General features: G+C 44.1%; 2 protein-coding genes across 6 annotated transcripts in view; one reads left to right on the top strand and one right to left on the bottom strand.

The window, feature by feature from the left end:
• Positions 1-8,812, bottom strand: part of dock4 (dedicator of cytokinesis 4) — a 238,917-nt gene extending 230,105 nt beyond the window's left edge. For all 5 annotated transcript variants that reach the window (XM_055650008.1, XM_055650011.1, XM_055650009.1 and 2 more), the window contains exon 1: positions 8,662-8,812. In XM_055650008.1, the coding sequence (XP_055505983.1) occupies positions 8,662-8,698 (37 nt within the window). In that variant the 5' untranslated portion in view covers positions 8,699-8,812. The remainder of the gene's footprint in view (positions 1-8,661) is intronic.
• A 434-nt stretch (positions 8,813-9,246) lies between these two features.
• znf277 (zinc finger protein 277) overlaps positions 9,247-19,475 on the top strand; it is a 32,314-nt gene continuing 22,085 nt past the window's right edge. Inside the window, exons 1-4 of the mRNA XM_055650006.1 lie at positions 9,247-9,377; positions 13,447-13,648; positions 16,326-16,414; positions 16,590-16,672. Coding sequence (XP_055505981.1) covers positions 9,260-9,377; positions 13,447-13,648; positions 16,326-16,414; positions 16,590-16,672 — 492 coding nt within the window. The 5' untranslated portion in view covers positions 9,247-9,259. The remainder of the gene's footprint in view (positions 9,378-13,446; positions 13,649-16,325; positions 16,415-16,589; positions 16,673-19,475) is intronic.

Here is a 19,475-nt window from a genome sequence, read left to right as displayed (position 1 = left end):
CTAAAATTCTTAATCTACATTTCTAGTCTAAAACTACTTCAATATTCTACGTGGCTTTAATGCTGGTAAGGGAAAAGGAAAAGTCTGGATAATCACAAACTTAAGCACTTCCATGAACTTTATAGAACGTGCCGAGGACAGATGCAACTCTCCACGCTGGGTGCCAGGCCGCCCCCCTGTGGGTGCTGTGGGTGCCAGGCTGTGGGTGCCAGGCTGTGGGTGCCAGGCCGCCCTGTTGTGGGTGCCAGGCTGTGGGTGCCACGCCTCCCCGCGCCGGGTGCAAGGTCACATAGGCCATGCATTTCCAAGTGCCACAACTGCACAGATGACGATGGCATAATCATGTAATGAAAGTAATGAACATTCAGAAGCAGCTGTTTCAGTGGAATATTACCAATCATGCTCGACAGACCAGTAATTACACAGCATAATTTGTTGGTAATATGAAATTATATATTTTGAAATTTGGAAGAAAGCCTCTTAATTGAGACTTTCTCTTCTGTTTACCATTTGACTTTAAATGTTTTTTAGAACATGCCACACAAGCAAACATCCTTTAATTTGAGGGCCTAGTGTCAAACGACATTATACATATAATTCAACATATGGATCCGTTTAAGAGCCAAGACTAGATAACAATGGTCCCTAGGGAGGGGATAAAAGTGGCAATTACTTTGGGGGAGGGGAGGAGAGATGGGAATGTAAATAGCCAAGTCACTGACCTTAGAGTTACCCCGTGAATCTGGCAAATACTCCCTTTCAGACTTACTCCCGAGTCCAGCTGCACCATCCAAGTGAATGAAGGGGAATCTCATTATTTAGCCTCACAGCTACTCTACCGTTAGATTTTGGAGCAAAGTAGAGCTTAATAACTAGATGCAATGGTACAAACGTGCACGTGATTACTCACCCATTTCACTAACGGAATGAAACCAAATGTTAAACGGGCCACCAACTCTAGTTTAAGTTACAATGTTTTATGCCACCTACATTGCATGCCTCCTTTTGCAATGTGACCAAACTTGAATTCTTCCTTACACACATCCTTGATCAGTACGGGTGTCAGAGGTTATGGGGAGAAGGCAGGAGAATGGGGTTAGGAGGGAGAGATAGATCCGCCATGATTGAATGGGTCGATTGGTCTAATTCTACTCCGATGACACATGTTCTTACTTAAGATCTTGTATTAAAAGCCTATGTTAAAGCCATGGGTTTTTAAACAATTTTGTTTCATAATTTTATGCTCCAATCAATGTTGTCACTAGATACGGTGATTTTATTGAATTAAGAAATTCATAGTACCGATTTCCTCCTAATTTATCATGAAATTGAATGCAATTTATAGGTCATCTTATTAATGAACTGTAGCAGCTGTTGCCTTGCTACTTTTGCTTTTACTGCTATGTCTTCAATATAGAAATATTATCAGCAACACTATTTTAAACATACTTTTTATATAACTCCCAAGTATCGCTTTGAGGTCAAAACATATTTGCCACAAAAATTACAAGTGCAATAGAATGCAACGTGTTTAATCGAACATATCCCAATTGCCAACAGTTCTGCGAGGCATTATAGTTTCTATAAATATGCTTTGTGGCTCAAGGCAAAAATTGGTCATAATTTGTGAAATGAACCCAGTAGATCCATGAAGCTTTCCCTTATTGAACCTCACAAATACATGATTTCCCACAGGATTGGAACTAAACATGAGGATCCCACTCATACACCTATCTACTGAAAATGTTTATTTTCCAATCTTATTATTTCAATCACTTTAGCAATTTAAGCATTTCAGTAATTGTGCCACAAAACTGTACAACTGAGATAAGCGATCTGCCAATTCACCTTGTAAAATTTATTAAGCTTAATATTGAAAAACAACCATTAAATTTATGAACCCAGAATGTTATTTCTCCTATGTTCATGTGTGTCTGCCTCAACTGTTACTCACACCCTGCTCTCCAAAGGTATTCATAATTCTTGTTAAAACAAAATTTAAAAATAAATAAATAAATAAAGAGAAAACACAGGGATAATAATGTTCCTCGTTGTTGATAGTTTAGATGGCTACTCGGAGGGAAATGAAAATTTGTCAGGCTGCACTCCTGATGCTATATATTAAAAAATTGTTTCCTGTTACAACAAATTGTTTCCTGGAACTATAACAACATTTAAAAGACAAGTACATGGGTAGACACGGTTTGGACAAGTACATGGGTAGACACGGTTTGGACAAGTACACGGGTAGACACGGTTTGGACAAGTACACGGGTAGACACGGTTTGGACAAGTACACGGGTAGACACGGTTTGGACAAGTACACGGGTAGACACGGTTTGGACAAGTACATGGGTAGACACGGTTTGGACAAGTACACGGGTAGACACGGTTTGGACAAGTACACGGGTAGACACGGTTTGGACAAGTACACGGGTAGACACGGTTTGGACAAGTACACGGGTAGACACGGTTTGGACAAGTACACGGGTAGACACGGTTTGGACAAGTACATGGGTAGACACGGTTTGGACAAGTACACGGGTAGACACGGTTTGGACAAGTACATGGGTAGACACGGTTTGGACAAGTACACGGGTAGACACGGTTAAGAGGCAAATGTGCCACCATAGGCAGATGGGGTTAGTGTAGATGGGACATCTTGGTCAGTGTATGCAAATTGGTCCAAAGGGCTTGTTTCCACGCTGAATGTCTCTGAGTCTATAGACCCAGTAATGCAATAAGTTCCAACATCAGTAACTCAAAAATTATTGATTGCTCAGTGAGAGCAAGGTTTTTAAGTATATCTGGTTCATTAAACAAAGGGCAGTGAATTTGGAAACAGACCCAAGTTACTGCTTGTGAGTGTGTGTTTTGCCCGACAGAAATACAATGACTGGTCAATAATGAAGTGGGTACCTTTTCCAGTCACAGTCATGACATCTCCAAGTTTTTAAGTTTAGTTTAGAGAGGGGAGGGAGATTGCAACCTTCACGTGGTCCGCCCTGTTTCGACGAATGCAATCAACCCGGCGTGCACAATCAAATAAGATCAAATAGAACAAGTTGTCATACGCAAGAAGTAGTTTAGAGATACAGCACGGAAACAGGCCTTTCAGCCCACCGGGACCGCACCGACCAGCGATCCCTGTATATTAACACTATCCTACATCCACTAGGGACAATTTTTACATTTACCAAGCCAATTAACCTACAGACCTGTACGTCTTTGGAGTGTGGCAGGAAACCAAAGTTCTCGCCGAAAACCCACACGGGGTCACAGGGAGAATGTGCAAAGTTGATGATATCACAATCACCAAGAACACCAACATGTAATACCATGGCCTTTAATTTGTTAAAAACAAATTTGTTCAGTGCATTTAAATGAAGATTGCAGTAAGTAACTTTATCTAGTTACACTTTGTAGGATAGGCTGATAAATGAGGCCTTAATTTGTCCATTTACATTTCAACTATATTCATGTCAATAACAGGCTTTTTAAGAACTTAACCAAATGCTCACAAATTTCCACAAATTACATTTAATCAATTGCCAAAAAGGAAGTATTCAATATTATCTCTGCATCATTACAATGCTTAGATAACTATGAGCTGCATCTATAATCCAAGTATTTAAAGGTTTTCCTAAGTTATGCAAGTTGATAGTGACGTTAAATAAGTGTGTTCTTTGCAAAAAAAATGTAGGAAATATTTTCAACTCTTAAAAGCTGATAACAAATGAACACTCCATCATGTGGCATTTATAACAATAATATATTTTGGATACAAATGATAATAATTATCTTAAAATTTCAATGGAATGATTTTATAATAAATATGAAGCTTAATGTTATTGAATACCAGTGAAATAAAATTCCCTGGATATAAAAACATCATTTTACTCCCTCCCAAAAAGGATTGGTGACAGAACTATATTTGGATCTGTGACACATTTTAAAGGTCATATCATTTCAACATCCCGAAGTGCTAAAAATTCAATGTTAATGCATAAGGTTGTGTTAAGTAGAAATGACATGCATACAGAGAGCAGTTAGTAAATATCCACCAGTCACAGAGGCTAATAATTTGTAAGTAACAGACTGTCAATGTCGCAAAGATGGTTGACACTGACAATAAAAGTATTTAAAAGATCCACATTAAACTCAGTTACTGCAAATTTATTTTCCATCTAAACAGATGCACAACATTCATGATTTTCACGGTACAACCAAAGGCATTCATTTTGTTTGATCAAAAGCTTACGACTATACCAGAGCCTTTGTACACGCATCATCAATGCAATGAAGCCTTTGTTTCAGTTTATCTGATGTTATCATTGCCCACTGGTTTCAATACCTTTGATGAATCCCCAAATCATTCTCCAATATGTGACAGGATGAGTAGGTATTTGAACCAGTGAAATGTCTGGTTAACAATGGTTTTAGTTATAGAGAGATTGGATTTTTAGAGGTGTAAAACAAGTGTGACTATAACCCGGGAGATGGTTTCTGGGTTTATCTTTATTTACATTTTGCAAATATTTAGCAGTCACTTATTTGGAAACACTGATTTTTTTACACTGCTGACATCTGATCAAATGATTTTCATTACTGCAGAAGTAATACTGCATGAAATGTGTGGTTCCTACTTGAGTGAAACTGTGTGGGATGGCCATTATGTTGGAAGAGCTTTACGGGCAAATATCAATATCTTTTAAAAGTACATATTCTCTCACCTCAATATATTGAGAATATCACAAAAATCTTTGGGCAATCCAGTTTATCCGATGCTATAATTCGTGGATTTAAATGTTCATTGGGGTAGAGATATTTTTCTTAATTTCTCTATTTCTATTCCTATCCAATCCCAAGTGATAGTCCCCTAATCAACATTACAAAATTCAAACACTTAATACTAAACATAGCTCAAGGGTATTTTTACAAAAAAATATACTTTAATAAAACATTTGCATGGCTTTAGTTTCATGCTGAGCTAAAAGAGCAGCTGTGAAAAACCCATGAAAGTAAAGCCCGCAAGAAAATGTTTACTATCTAGTGACTAAGCGGTCTTCATCCCTGTGCTTACAATTGCTGTAACTGCCGTTATACATCTGGGTAGCTGCATGATGCTGCTCAGAGCTAACAACACCCATATTCCCATCACACTGAGCTGCAAGACACATGAAAGGAGCTTGTGTCTGATCAGCCCCCATCCTCCACAAGGTTCAATTAGTGCAGGGGTCTCAATGGGCCAATTCTAATGAGCTAAATCTCAATCACGTACTCTCTCCTTAGATGCTGACTGGTCTATCAAACGTGTTATTTCAGCCAACCAACATCTACCCTCTTTTGAAAAAACAGCTTCTACTATTACTTTCTGAAGATGGGTGTCGACTGAAAACATTGCCGATTCCTTCTCTCCATAGACGCTGCCTCACCCGCTGAGTTTCTCCAGCATTTTTGTCTACCTACTATTACTTTTGTATTTTTAGTGTAGAGCTAAAGCTTCTTCTGACAAAACAAGCCATAATTGTCCATTGTTTCCTATATAATACTTGAATGAATTACTTCAGCATTGTTTAACTCTGCCACCAGACCACAACTGCACCCACAGCCTCCAAATGGACCAAACCAACTTTCCAATAAAATTTAATTGCACACGTCACAAATCTGAATTGGATTCCAAAATCAACAAAATCCCCTAATTGAATAACAGAAATTCTCAGTCATTACATTTTTCCGTAAATTGCATAAACATTTGCACACAATGCATGGGCTGCTCTCCACAACTGCAGTGCCATGAAAATTGATTGTTATGAAGTCAACATGATTAAAAAGTGAATTGTCTTCACATTGGCCCGTGGTAAGCCACATTCATTAAATAAGTGTGTAGAAAGAAAGTGCAGATGCTGGTATATACTAAAGATAGACACAGAGTGCTGGAGTAACTCAGCAGGTCACACCGCACCTCCGGAGAAAAAGGATGTGTGGCATTTTGGGTCGGGACCCTCCTTCAAACATTCTTCATTAAATAAAATTGTCTGTTAGATCACATTTCTGATTGGTAATACTGATCAACACAAGGAGATTGGGTCAAATGAGGGGGCTAAAATGTAAGCGCATTTTTACAAATGATGTTCGATTACCATTTCTCTCCTAGTGCGAGTGGGTCTGCCGTCCAAACATCATAGAACATGGAACAGTTCAGCATAAGGACAGGTCCTTCAACCCACAATGTCTGTGCCGAACATGATGCCAAGACCATTGCTCATCTGCCTTCATATCCCACTCATATCCCTCCATTCCCTGCATATCCATGTGCCTATCCAAAAGTGACACTGTGGCATCAGCCTCCACTACTACCCCCACCACCGCAATCAGTTGAACTCCATGACAGTTTGCAGTGACCATCCACATTCCTACCGACTATTACTCACTCCAACCCTACCACACTGGCCTGGTTCACCAACTCAAATGCCCAGGTACGAAGGAGATTACATAAAGTGGTGGACACTGCCCGGTCAGTGATGGACCAACCAAGCATTGAAGGATCTACAGGAGGTTCTGCCTCAAAAAGGTATCCAGCATCATTGTGGACCCACACCACTCTCATCCCTGGGGAAGAAGGTACAGGAGCCTGAAAACTCTGACCTCCAGGTTCAGGAACAGCTTCTTCCCAACAATACAAACACCAAGTAAACTATGAGCATTGCAAGTACAGGCTTGTCTAGCTGCAGAAAGTTAAGCATTTTACTATTTCGTTTTCGGTGCAGGTGGCAATTAAACCAACATTCTCAGCACTTGATACTGAATGGACCTTCAACCATTCCACTACTAGAGGCCGCTACCTCGGGGGGTGGGGGCTTAGTTCACAGGTAACTTCCAACCAACAAGAAGGTCCCAGATTAGCTTGGTTATCCACTGAAACCTCCATGAAGTTCATGAAACAATGCTTTGTTGTTGACTAATCGCCTCAGCACCAGTCAACCTCTGACCTCTCCCCCAGCTGCTGACCTCTCTCCTGGCCTCTGGCAGCTGAACCCTGATGTAAAGTCTCCAGCGGGAGCGCGACCGCTGGACTCTGGGGAAACGCGAGGCTCAAAAAGGCACCAAACTAGGGACTGATGGCGACACTGATCTCAGGTATCGACCACCTCTGGCCAACTGACCACCTCTGGCCATCTGACAACTGACCACCTCTGGCCATCTGACAACTGATCATCTGACCAGATGACCACCTCTGAGTGACCAGATGACCACCTCCGAGTGAGCAGATGACCACCTCCGAGTGAGCAGATGACCACCTCCGAGTGAGCAGATGACCACCTCCGAGTGAGCAGATGACCACCTCCGAGTGACCAGATGACCATCTGAGTGACCAGATGACCACCTGAGTGACCAGATGACCACCTGAGTGACCAGATGACCATCTGAGTGACCAGATGACCACCTGAGTGACCAGATGACCAGTCCCAGGGGGGCTGGGACGATGGCCCAGGTTTCGGCAGCTCCACCATTTCCCTCGGGCTGTTTATGAAATATTCAGAACCGGCTGCCAGGGAACAACTCTGCTGAGATGTGTGAAATACCGCCGTGGTTTATTCGAGTTTAATTCCATCGCCTTCCTTGTTTAATATCAGCCCGTCAACAGCACATTCGCGCTTTATAATGTTTGGGAAATTAAAATCAATCCTCTTTTAAACCATGGGCGCTCTGTTTTAAAATGATGAATTGAAATACATGCTCTATATCCAATCGTCCTGTTTACACATTTATCCGTCTCTGGACTTGACGCCACTCGGACCAAGATAATAAAAGCGGCGTCTCTGCGTGTTGGTATCTTTGTTTGAACGGAGAGCAGGTTTATAAAGTAAAGACAATATAAATGTTGTGATCAGCAGATGAAAACAAATCGGAAAATGCAAATAGATGAAGCAAGACAAAGGCTAGGATAAAACACTGTGTTTTGCGTAAAGCATTTGCCAAGGTTAAAAAAAACGAACAGGTAACGGGAGCACAAAGCAGCCGGCGCTGCTCCTGCAACCCAAGGGCATTAGATATTGCGATATATATATATATATATATATAGGATTCTGTAGCGTGATATATAGGATTATATAGCTATATATAAATATATATATATATAGGGTGAAATAGCGGGATATATAGGGTTATAGAGCGGGATACATAGGGTTATAGAGCGGGATATATAGGGTTATAGAGCGGGATATATAGGGTATATAGCCAGATATATCGCATGATATATATTGGGTTGTAGCGGGCACGGCGCTGCTCGCTTCTTCCCCCAAACCAAGGACATTCCACCAGGAGCAAAGCTCGGAGATACCCTCAGCTGCGATAGAGGGAGAGAGCCCGTTATAACGGGTTGTAGCGGGAACAGTTATATAGTGGGTCATGTAGCGGGTAGGGCGCTGCTCACTCGCACCCCGGGGACGGAGGGAGGTAGGTCGGTGCCCGGTGGCTGTAGTGTCCGCTGTCCGCTCGCTGCCCCGGACATCGCGGCGAGTCCGCACCGCCCGGCCGCTGTCCCCGGTGCTGTGTCCGCACCCCCCGCTGTCCGGTGTCCGGAGCGGTGTCCGCACCAACTGGCTGCGACCCGCCACACAACACAACACTCACTCATTCATTCATTCACTAACTCACCGACGCCGTATTTCTCACAGTCTGTCGGTGTCCACATTGCGCCGCCGGACACACGGGATTCTCCTCACAATAAACTTGGCGCGCGGCGGCGGCAGCAGCTCGTCCGCGGGACCATTGTTCACTGTCCGGGCATTCGGCTCGCCGCGCACCGCCTGCCGGGAGTTGTAGTTAGGCGGCCGCGCACCGCCTGCCGGGAGTTGTAGTCCACTGGGCGGCGGCGCGGTGCCTGCCGGGAGCTGTAGTCCATTGGGGGGCGGCGCGGTGCCTGCCGGGAGTTGTAGTCCACTGGGGAGGCGGCGCGGTGCCTGCCGGGAGCTGTAGTCCATTTCGGGGCGGCGTGGTGCCTGCCGGGAGTTGTAGTTCACTAGGCGGCGGCGGCGTGGTGCCTGCCGGGAGTTGTAGTTCACAGGGCGGCGGCGCGGTGCCTGCCGGGAGCTGTAGTCCACTGGGCGGCGGCGCGGTGCCTGCCGGGAGCTGCATTCCCTTCGGTGGCTGCGCGGTGCACTCTGGGAGCTGCAGTCTCTACCCGGCGGCGCGGTGCACTCTGGGAGCTGCAGTCTCTCCCGGCGGCGCGGTGCACTCTGGGAGGTGTAGTCCCATGTGGCCGCGCCGCCGCCGCGCGGATACAGCGGAGAACTACAACCTTCCCGGCGCACACCGCGCGGCCGTGCTCACCGGCGAGGGCGAGTGGACGGACGCGATGGCGGCGGCTGGAGGTGAGGGGCCGCTGTATTGTGGTTGACACGAGCTGGTGCCGGGGTCACTGAGGCAGGAGTCGGGGTCTCTGGGGTCTGGGGCACGGGGTCACGGGTCGGGGTTCACTGGGATCGGGGGCATGGGGTCACGGGTCGGGGTTCACTGGAGTCGGGGGCACGGGGTCACTGGGGTCGGGGACACTGGGGTCGGGGTCACTGAGGCAGGAGTCGGGGTCTCTGGGATCGGGGGGCACGGGGTCACGGGTCGGGGTTCACTGGGATCGGGGTCACTGAGGCAGGAGTCGGGGGCACGGGGTCACTGAGGCAGGAGTCGGGGTCTCTGGGGTCGGGGTTCACTGGGATCGGGGTCACTGAGGCAGGAGTCGGGGGCACGGGGTCACTGGGGTCGGGGTTCACTGGGATCGGGGTCACTGAGGCAGGAGTCGGGGGCGCGGGGTCACGGGTCGGGGACACTGGGATCGGGGTCACTGAGGCAGGAGTCGGGGGCACGGGGTCACTGGGGTCGGGGTTCACTGGGATCGTGGTCACTGAGGCAGGAGTCGGGGGCACGGGGTCACTGGGGTCGGGGTTCACTGGGATCGGGGTCACTGAGGCAGGAGTCGGGGGCACGGGGTCACTGGGGTCGGGGTTCACTGGGATCGGGGTCACTGAGGCAGGAGTCGTGGTCTCTGGGGTCGGAGTCTCGGGGGTCGGGGGCACGGGGTCACGGGTCGGGGTTCACGAGGGCTGGTAGATTTCCATACCCAGGTTAGGTGAATCTTTTACCCAGAGTAGGGGAATCAATAACCAGAGGACATAGGGTTAAGGTGAGGGCAAAGATTTAATAGGGAACTGAGGAGTAGCTTTTTCACACAGATGGTGGTGGCTGAATGGAATGAACTACCAGAGAAGGTAGTTGAGCCGGGTACAATAACAACATTTAGAAGCCACTTGGACAGGTATATGGATGGGTAAGGTTTCTGGACCAAGTCAGGATGGCTTGTGACTTGGTGTGAACTTGCATTTGGTTCCCATGGTCCTCCTGCTTTTGTCCTAGTCTTTGGTGGGAGATAAATTACTTACAAAATTCTTAAGGGGTTGGACAGGCTAGATGCAGGAAGATTGTTCCCGATGTTAGGGAGTCCAGGACAAGGGGTCACAGCTTAAGGATAAGGGGGAAATCCTTTAAAACCGAGATGAGAAGAACATTTTTCACACAGAGAGTGGTGAATCTCTGAAACTCTCTGCCACAGAGGGTAGTTGAGGCCAGTTCATTGGCTATATTTAAGAGGGAGTTAGATGTGGCCCTTGTGGCTAAGGGGATCAGGGGGTATGGAGAGAAGGCAGGTACGGACGGGATACTGAGTTGGATGATCAGCCATGATCATATTGAATGGCGGTGCAGGCTCGAAGGGCCGAATGGCCTACTCCTGCACCTAATTTCTATGTTTCTATGTTTCTATTTGGATTCAGGTGATGTTATCGTTATAGTCTTGAAGAGTAGCTATTTTCTTGATGATGCACTTTGCTATTATACTCCAATGTTGGAGGGCTCAATATATTTAGAGTGGTGGTTAGAGTGTCAATGAAGAAACCTAATTGGGCCTGCCTGGTGTCAAGCTTCTTTTGTGTTGGTTTTTGCACTTATGGAGAGTGTTCTATTGCACTCCTGACTAGGTGGGAAGATCTTATGGCTTCAGGTGGTACATCATTCTGATCAGTCTGAAGAAGGGTTTTGGCCCGAAACGTTGCCAATTTTCTTTGCTCCACAGATGCTGCTGCACCCTCTGTTTCTCCAGCACTTTTGTAATAATAATAATAATAAATTGTATTTATGGGCGCCTTTCAAGAGTCTCAAGGACACTTTACAAAAATGTAGCTGGTAGAGGAAAAACATGTAAGGGGAATGAAATAAATAGTAGAGACATGACTAGTACACAAAGTAAAGACAGAATACAATTCAAAACACAATATGAGGCAATTAATGCACAGATTTAAAGGGAGGGGGACGTGGGGCTAAGGATAGGCAGAGGTGAAGAGATGGGTCTTGAGGCTGGACTGGAAGATGGTGAGGGACACGGAATTGCGGATCAGTTGGGGGAGGGCGTTCCAGAGCCTGGGAGCTGCCCTGGAGAAGGCTCTGTCCCCAAAACTGCGGTTGGACTTGTGGATGGAGAGGAGACCGGCTGATGTGGATCTGAGGAACCGTGAGGGTTGGTAGGGGGAGAAGAGGTCAGTGAGATAAGGGGGGGCCAGATGGTGGAGGGCTTTGTAGGTGTTGATCAGGATTTTGTAGGTGATCCAGTGGGAGATGGGAAGCCAGTGAAGTTGTTTGAGGACTGGAGTGATGTGATGCCAGAAATTGGTGTGGGTGATGAGTCGGGCAGCTGCGTTCTGGACCAGTTGGAGTCGGTTGATGTAGGTGGAGCTGATGCCAAGGAGAAGCGAGTTGCAATAGTCCAGTCGGGAGGAGATGAAGGCATGGATGAGTCTTTCAGCAGCGGGAGGTGTGAGAGAGGGTCTGAGTTGAAAGAAGGAGGTTTTAATGACATGGCGGATGTGAGGCTCAAGGGAGAGGGTGGAATCAAAGAATCAAAGATCACGCCAAGGTTGTGGGCCTTGGGAGATGGGGAGACAGTGGTGCCATCGATGGTGAGAGTCTATGGTACATTATTCATTCAAGGTTATCCTTTTCCAGTCACATAATTTAGGTTGCTGCTCTATTTGAAACTCCAGGATGTTGATGATGGGTCACTCATAACAGTAATGCTGCTGAAATGAGTAGTCATGTCAGAGATGGTCTTTGTCAATGTATTTAGAGTCACAGAGTCACACAGCACAGAAACAGGCCCTTTGGCCCAATTTGCTTACACCATCCAACAAACCCCATCTACACTAGTCTCACCTGCCCGCGTTTGGCCCATATCCCTCTAAACCAGTCCTATCCATGTACCTGTCAAAATGTCTCTCAAACGTTGTCCAGTTGTTGGTCAATATCTCAATGTTGTATAGTTCTTGGTACATTTAGGTGTGCACTGCTTCATTTTTCTGGTGTTATTAAAATGGAACCAAAAATATTGCAATCATCTAAACATCTCACATCTGATAACTTTTCAACTGGATCCTTCTCCTGATTCCCATTTCCTAACTTTCCCAGATAAGGACAAAATGCACACTTTATGGTGGCTTATTGCTGACATTTGATTACAAACATTGATTTCCATTTGGATGCTCTGGTTTTATAAATTCATTATGCAGCAAAAATATGAAGGTTGTGAAGCAGTTTGAAGATAACAGACAACAAGCAAAAAGCCTAATACATACTTTTCAAGGGTTGATAGATAATATACTTCTTTGCACTGTGTGTGCATGAACGCTGTTGTTTGTCATCCAACGCCATTCCAAGTAGATCTTATGGAACTAATAACCTATCCAAAGACGGGACAAAGGGATGACCTGGAAGGGGTGGGTATTGAGTCACGAGAAGCCATGCACAAGAAAATGACCGCCATAAGCATAATTTTTAGTGAAGATAATTTATGATATTACATGATGAGGCATTCAGGGGAATAAAAGAAAGGGGTTATAGAAATGTGGCATATCTAGAAAAAATAATCGAATTATGTGCTAAGCAACGCAGTTTATGAAGTAGCTGTGAATTTGACAGCAATGTTAAACTATGGATAACACACATCTCCAAGTTGTTGCCACAACAATCAAACTTCTATAGTTTTACAGTTATAACAATACAAAATCTAAGCCAGTAAATCTTTAATGCTTCATAATGATGAAGCAAGATTATTCATTTTGTGAAAAATGTTAATTCTCTCATTGATCTGCTTTGAGAAAATTGACCTCCCTATATCAGAAACAGTCTGATATGTTTCAGGCCTTTTTGGGTGGATTGGTCAGGAATTTATATCTACCATAATCTAAGCAGGTTGGGAGTGAACACACCTGATTAACAGCATTGCAAACCTTTCCTGCAGGCTAAGGCAAAGATCGTAGATCATTGGGTCAAGGGGTTGAAGGGTTAGAATTGAAAGTGGCAGCAAGTTAACTAATGGAATGAATTTTGTTGTTTTTTCAGGAAACAAAGATTGTATATTGGAGCCGCTCAGCTTGCCCGAGACAATTCCTAACGCTGTACAAGAATCCACCTCCTCCCTGCTACCTTGCATATTTTGTGAAGAATGTTATCCTTCAGAAGACAAGAAAGACTTACTCAGGCACATGATTCTTGATCACAAACTGGTGATATCAGATGTGAAGCTCATTGTCGATTTTAGAAGGTTTGATGGTTCATCTTTTGTTCTAATGCTTCAACTATCTCAGTATTTGCATTAATATGAGTGATTAGTTTGTAAATTGAATGACAATGGGGATGAAAAGCTCTACTAGTACATAAAATACACTAATATTAAAGATGACATCTAGCAGTTTACTTCTGAATTATATAAGAAAGAAATTGAGGCTGAAATCTACAATCCTCATTTGTAATGTTTCCTGTATTTAGTGTAATTAGCATGGCCTTGCTATACAAATATTCTGATGTCGGATAAAGTCTCTTTCTAAATGAGAATGAATGAAGAATAATAATGAATTTGTTATTATTAATAACCTGAAGAAGGGTCTCGACCCAAAACGTCACCTTTTCCTTTGCTCCGTAGATGCTGCCTCACCCGCTGAGTTTCTCCAGCATTTTTATCTACCTTCGATTTTTCCAGCATCTGCAATTTCTTCTTAAAAATAACATTTGTGTGTTCGGTTTTGCTGTGAAATTGAGCCATAAAAAGTAAAGGCAATCAAAGTTCACCTGAATATCCCTACATAGTGTTTCCATCGCACTGCAATACTATTGGCGCTTGCAGATTATACTATCTACTTGACAGAAGGTATTTCTCTCTTCCTATTGACGTTCTGCAGTCGGAATAATCTCGAGGCTGCATTGCTTTTGATTGACAACAATGTGCTGAGTTTTTATAATATGTAGCCATTTGAAGAACCTGAACTAACGGTATTCTGGAAATACTTAGATTTTTGTTTAATTTGTATTTTTGCAGCTCTGTTGATATATGCTGTTGGTATCTTGCCTATTCTCTCTACACATGAAACCAGACACTGCTTTTGATGTTCATCAAATGGTCAGCTGCCTGCAGTGTTTATTGTAGCTTTTGAATGTAGACTTGTTGTCAGAGCTATCATCCAGCATGGTGCACTCCACAGGTGGTCACGGCTCCTAGGGTGATGTAAGGTTCTTAAACCAATCAGGTTATAAACTCCACACAATTACACTTGTCTAAACCAGGAACTTTAAACTAGATTTAAATCTTGTGCAAAGAGCAAAATACAGATTGGGAATTAAAGATAGGATTTAAAAAGTACAGCTGTAGGTTTCTTTGTATTTTACATCTGCAACAACAATTGTGAAGCTCCATATTCATTTCTGTGAAAATAACTTTATGCTTGTCAGTAATTATGATAGCTCATACTATAGCCATACTTTGAGTTTAACTGGTGGGTAAGTACAATAACTGCAAGTGCTTGCTTAAGCCCCGACTTTGCAATTGCTGATAGTGTAGCCTAGTGGAACGACAGGTTTCCAGCTTTAACTGTACACATGGATACACTGATAGTTGCTGATTTTCTTTGGCGATGATGTACTATTATTCTTGCCTATTATTCTTGCCATTATTTTCAATGCAAAAGCTGTGCTCTTGTTGAGTGTTTCTAATTTTATATGCTTTTGATATTATCACAACTTCTTGCTATATGACATTATTGGATTTAGTATTATTAATTTTAAAAGAACACTTGAGATAATTTGCTTACTCTGTCCGTTGTTTATTCTGTTGCTGCATTGCATATTACTTAGCTGCTAGATCACATTTGGGATGTGTGTGGACGCTATTGTTTACATCTGACCTCAATTCTTGATCGTTGTAAGCATGATATATTTATCTTAAACCAATCTGAGGTGCCACATACATGACTTGCTGTACCTAATTAAATGTTATCGTTGGAGTAAACAAGGGAAATACGGCAACATGTTGAAATTCTAGCAAATAAATATGTCCTTCTGCAGAGTTTATAATGGGGGAGAAAATTTAAAATTTTCCAAATGTGTCATAAAATACAAGATTGCTGTATTGGAGAACAGTAAAGACAATCTCCAATAGGATGGTAAAGTGAAGGAGACAAATGGAAAGTGGCTGGTTTCCACAATGATAAGTCTCTACTTATGCTAACCCACTATCCAATACGTAAATCTTGATAGTTTGTCATCTGTCCCCTTTAAATCAGTGGGGCCATATTTTCCCAACTTGCTTTAAACTTAATGGGTTCACTGGAACATTTAATGTACTATTCTCTAACAGAAAAGATAAAGTATGTTGCAATATAAAGAGGAAAAACATCCAATAGTCAGGAATATCCGCCACTACCAAAGTCCTGTGCATGCTGGATTTGAGAGATTTATTATATGGAATTTCTAAAATAAAATATAAAGTCTTGTTTATAACCTTAATGAAGTGACAGTGCTTTATCTAAAGCAGGTAATGTGATCAGGTACAGGTGCAAGTAACTAATGACCAATAGAGCAATGGGAACAATATAAATGACACTGTAAATAAGTCATTAATAAAGTCTTAGTTAAGTGAAAAATGAACAAACTGCAATTTTTTTTTTTAATGAGTTTTTCATCATTGGCAGAGAGCCAATGCTTGCAATTGCCATTGAGGAAAGTTGTTTATGTGTGTGACATGGCCTTAACCTTCTGGATGTTGGAGTCAAGCATTAGATCGCAAGCATCTCTGGCATCCTAAGCAATGACGCTCAGCTGGCAGAGCAGCCAATTGCATTTTGAAAAATCTCGCATGCAGCATTCCAGGTAGAAAAGGTAATGTTTTAATTTAAGTGCAGGAAAATAACAGTTCTTGTGAGTGTGACATCGTTTTTTTTCATTTTCAGGTATATTTTGTATTGGAAGAAAAGATTTACTGAGCAGCCAATTACAGATTTTTGTAGTGTAATAAAAACTAACTCCCAAGGTCCTGCGGGTAAGTTGTTAGTTCACTGAGAAATCATTGATTTCAAAGTAATTTATAGAAGGTGATAAAAGGTTACAAATTCAGCGAACTACTGGTAAAACAGACTGATTAAAAATGTTATGAATTTTAAATGTTCACAAAGAGAATTATTATCAACTGATAATGGACATGTTGTTTTTGATAGAGGACCAAGCAGACTACTACCTCCTGTGCGGTGTTTTACCTGAAGACCGAGTACTTCGAGAGCAACTTCAGCAAAAACGACTTGTAAGTGATTATGATCGCTTATTCGTGAAACTTAAGTCAGACTTTGGCAGATGTTCTATTTTAGTGACGTGTTCTACACCAGGTGGACGGGTAGGGGAAAGCCACCCGTCACTGCACCCAGCCAGGTGTGCTGAGTGTACCTGTCCTGAGCTGAGCACTGACCTCCCAGTGTTTGAGCCTAGACTCACGGTGGAAAGAAGCATCGTAGTCCTGGGCACAGGTTTCAGGTGATCTCGCACAATGCACGATGTGGCCTCAGTATCTATCCATGTTTAAGAAGGACTGCAGATGCTGGAAGATCGACAAAAATGCTGGAGAAACTCTGCGGGTGAGGCAGCATCTATGGAGCGAAGGAAATAGGCAACGTTTCGGGTCGAGACCCTTCTTCAGACTGATGTGAGGGTGGGGGGGGGACGGGAAGAAGAAAGGAAGAGGCGGAGACAGTGTGCAGAGGGAGAGCTGAGAAGGGGAGGTGAAAGTAGGGACTACCTGAAATTAGAGAAGTCAATGTTCATACCGCTGGGGTGCAAACTGCCCAAGCGAAATATGAGGTGCTGCTCCTCCAATTTACGGGGAACCTCATCCTGGCCATGGAGGAGGCCCAGGACAGAAAGGTCGGATTCCGAATGGGAGGGGGAGTTGAAGTGCTGAGCCACCGGGAGATCTGGTTGGTTATTATGAACCGAGCTGAAGTGTTGGGCGAAGCGATCGCCAAGCCTTGGCTTGGTCTTACCGATGTAGAGCAGCTGACACCTAGAGCCGCGGATGCAATAGATGAGGTTGGAGGAGGTGCAGGTGAACCTCTGCCGCACCTAGAAAGACTGCTTGGGTCCTTCAATGGAGTCAAGGGGGGCGGTAAAGCGACAAGTGTAGCATTTCCTGCGGTTGCAAGGGAAAGTACCAGGGGAGGGGGTGGTTTGGGAGGGAAGGGACGAATTGACCAGGGAGTTACGGAGGGAGCGGTCTCTGCGGTGAGCAGACAGGGGAGGAGATGGGAAGATGTGGCAAGTGGTGGGATCACGTTGGAGGTGGCGAAAATGTCGGAGGATTATTTGTTGTATAGAAACATAGCAAATAGGTGCAGGAGTAGGCCATTCGGCCCTTCGAGCCTGCACCGCCATTCAATATGATCATGGCTGATCATCCAACTCAGTATCCTCAGTATGTGACGGCTGGTGGGGTTTTAGGTGAGGACAAGGGGAACTGTGCCCTTACGAGTGGGGGGGATGGGGAGTGAGAGCAGAGTCACTGGGTATAGAGGCTCATCTATAATAGAAGAGGGGAACCCCCGTTCCCTGAACCTGATGTGGAACTCCTCATCCTGGATGCAGATGTGGCGTAGACGGAGTGGGGATGGAGTCCTTACAGGAAGCAGGGTGGAAAGAAGTGTAGTCCAGATAGCCATAGGTTCTGGTCTACTAGAGATGAGTCTCTCAGCAGGATCTCTTCTATACCCCGTGACTCTGCTCTCAGAGAAGGCAGGAACGGGGTACTGATTGGGGATGATCAGCCATGATCGCATTGAATGGCGGTGCTGGCTCGAAGGGCCGAATGGCCTACTCCTGCACCTATTGTCTATTGTCTATTTCCTTTGATCCATAGATGCTGCCTCACCCGGTGAATTCCTCCAGCATTTTTGTCTACCTTCAGTATCTATCCAAGTTATTTGTGAGGAACTTGGATTCCCATTCCACATTCTAAAAGAGTTCTGCCAAACATATTCTGAACGCTTCCCCCTTGATGGTGGGTGGATTAAACAGGTTTGACAGAGATGGGTTGGTTGCAGCTTGCAAGTCATTGTATGTTGCTTACTACGACACAGAAGGAAACTGTTGTGACTCTCAGATCTGTGCAGTTCCCACGTGTCCCATTTGCCCATTGTGATTTCTCTGTAATCCTGACATTTATTTTCTCCCCGTTTCCCCATTATCTTTGATTCTTTGGTTACTTGCCACGGGTAATGTATAGTAGCCAGTTAATCTACTCTGGGATAAAGGAAATCATCTGGCATGTGAGAAGACACCAGAGCATGGAACAGAAACCCGCGTAATTATGTTGAAACACCACACAGATGCCACTCCAGATCAGGATCAAACGGTGGTCCCAAGAGATGTGGGGCAGCAGCATTAACTGCTGCACTGGTGAACCATAACTCTGAACAGATGTGTGTGGGGGATGTTTGGCTGGAAACTCCAGATGTGATTTGCACGCTGCATGCCTGGCAGGAGATTTCACGGTTGAGATTGAGAAAGTCAACTGTTGTAGTGAATCTAGAGTGTTATCCCGAAACAACAACTTTTTAAAGTACTTTACTCTGCATCAGCGCCAAGAGATATTTGAAAACAAAATTATTGGGGTGTAGTGCTAATATTATTGTCAAACATATGCAATTTGTTCCTCTGATACCAAGAGTAGACAATGGACAATAGACAATAGGTGCAGGAGTAGGCCATTCGGCCCTTCGAGCCAGCACTGCCATTCAATGTGATCATGGCTTGAATAAGGATTCTGTTCGACAGATGTTTAATCTTTCTTTTGTTCTGGTCATGTTTTTGTTGAATTAATGTGTTTTTCTGTTGTTCAAGTCAGTCATTAGTGAAATAAAGTAATGTGCTTCAGTTGTCTGATATGGTGTAGGAGCAAATATCATCTCATGCTGCCCCCAGCCATGCCTGATGTAACATTGTCTCATGCTGCCCCCAGACATGCCTGATGTAGGGTTGTGCCTATTCTGGCCAGAATCATAACCACATCATAATCCCTACACCCCCTCCTTGTAGGGGCTTCAATTGAAGGGAGAGCT

Source organism: Leucoraja erinacea, chromosome 19 (genome assembly GCF_028641065.1).
Source record: "Leucoraja erinacea ecotype New England chromosome 19, Leri_hhj_1, whole genome shotgun sequence".
Classification (NCBI taxonomy): Eukaryota; Metazoa; Chordata; class Chondrichthyes; order Rajiformes; family Rajidae; genus Leucoraja; species Leucoraja erinaceus.
Note: the sequence above shows the minus strand (reverse complement) of the source record. Positions and strands in the feature narration are given on the sequence as shown.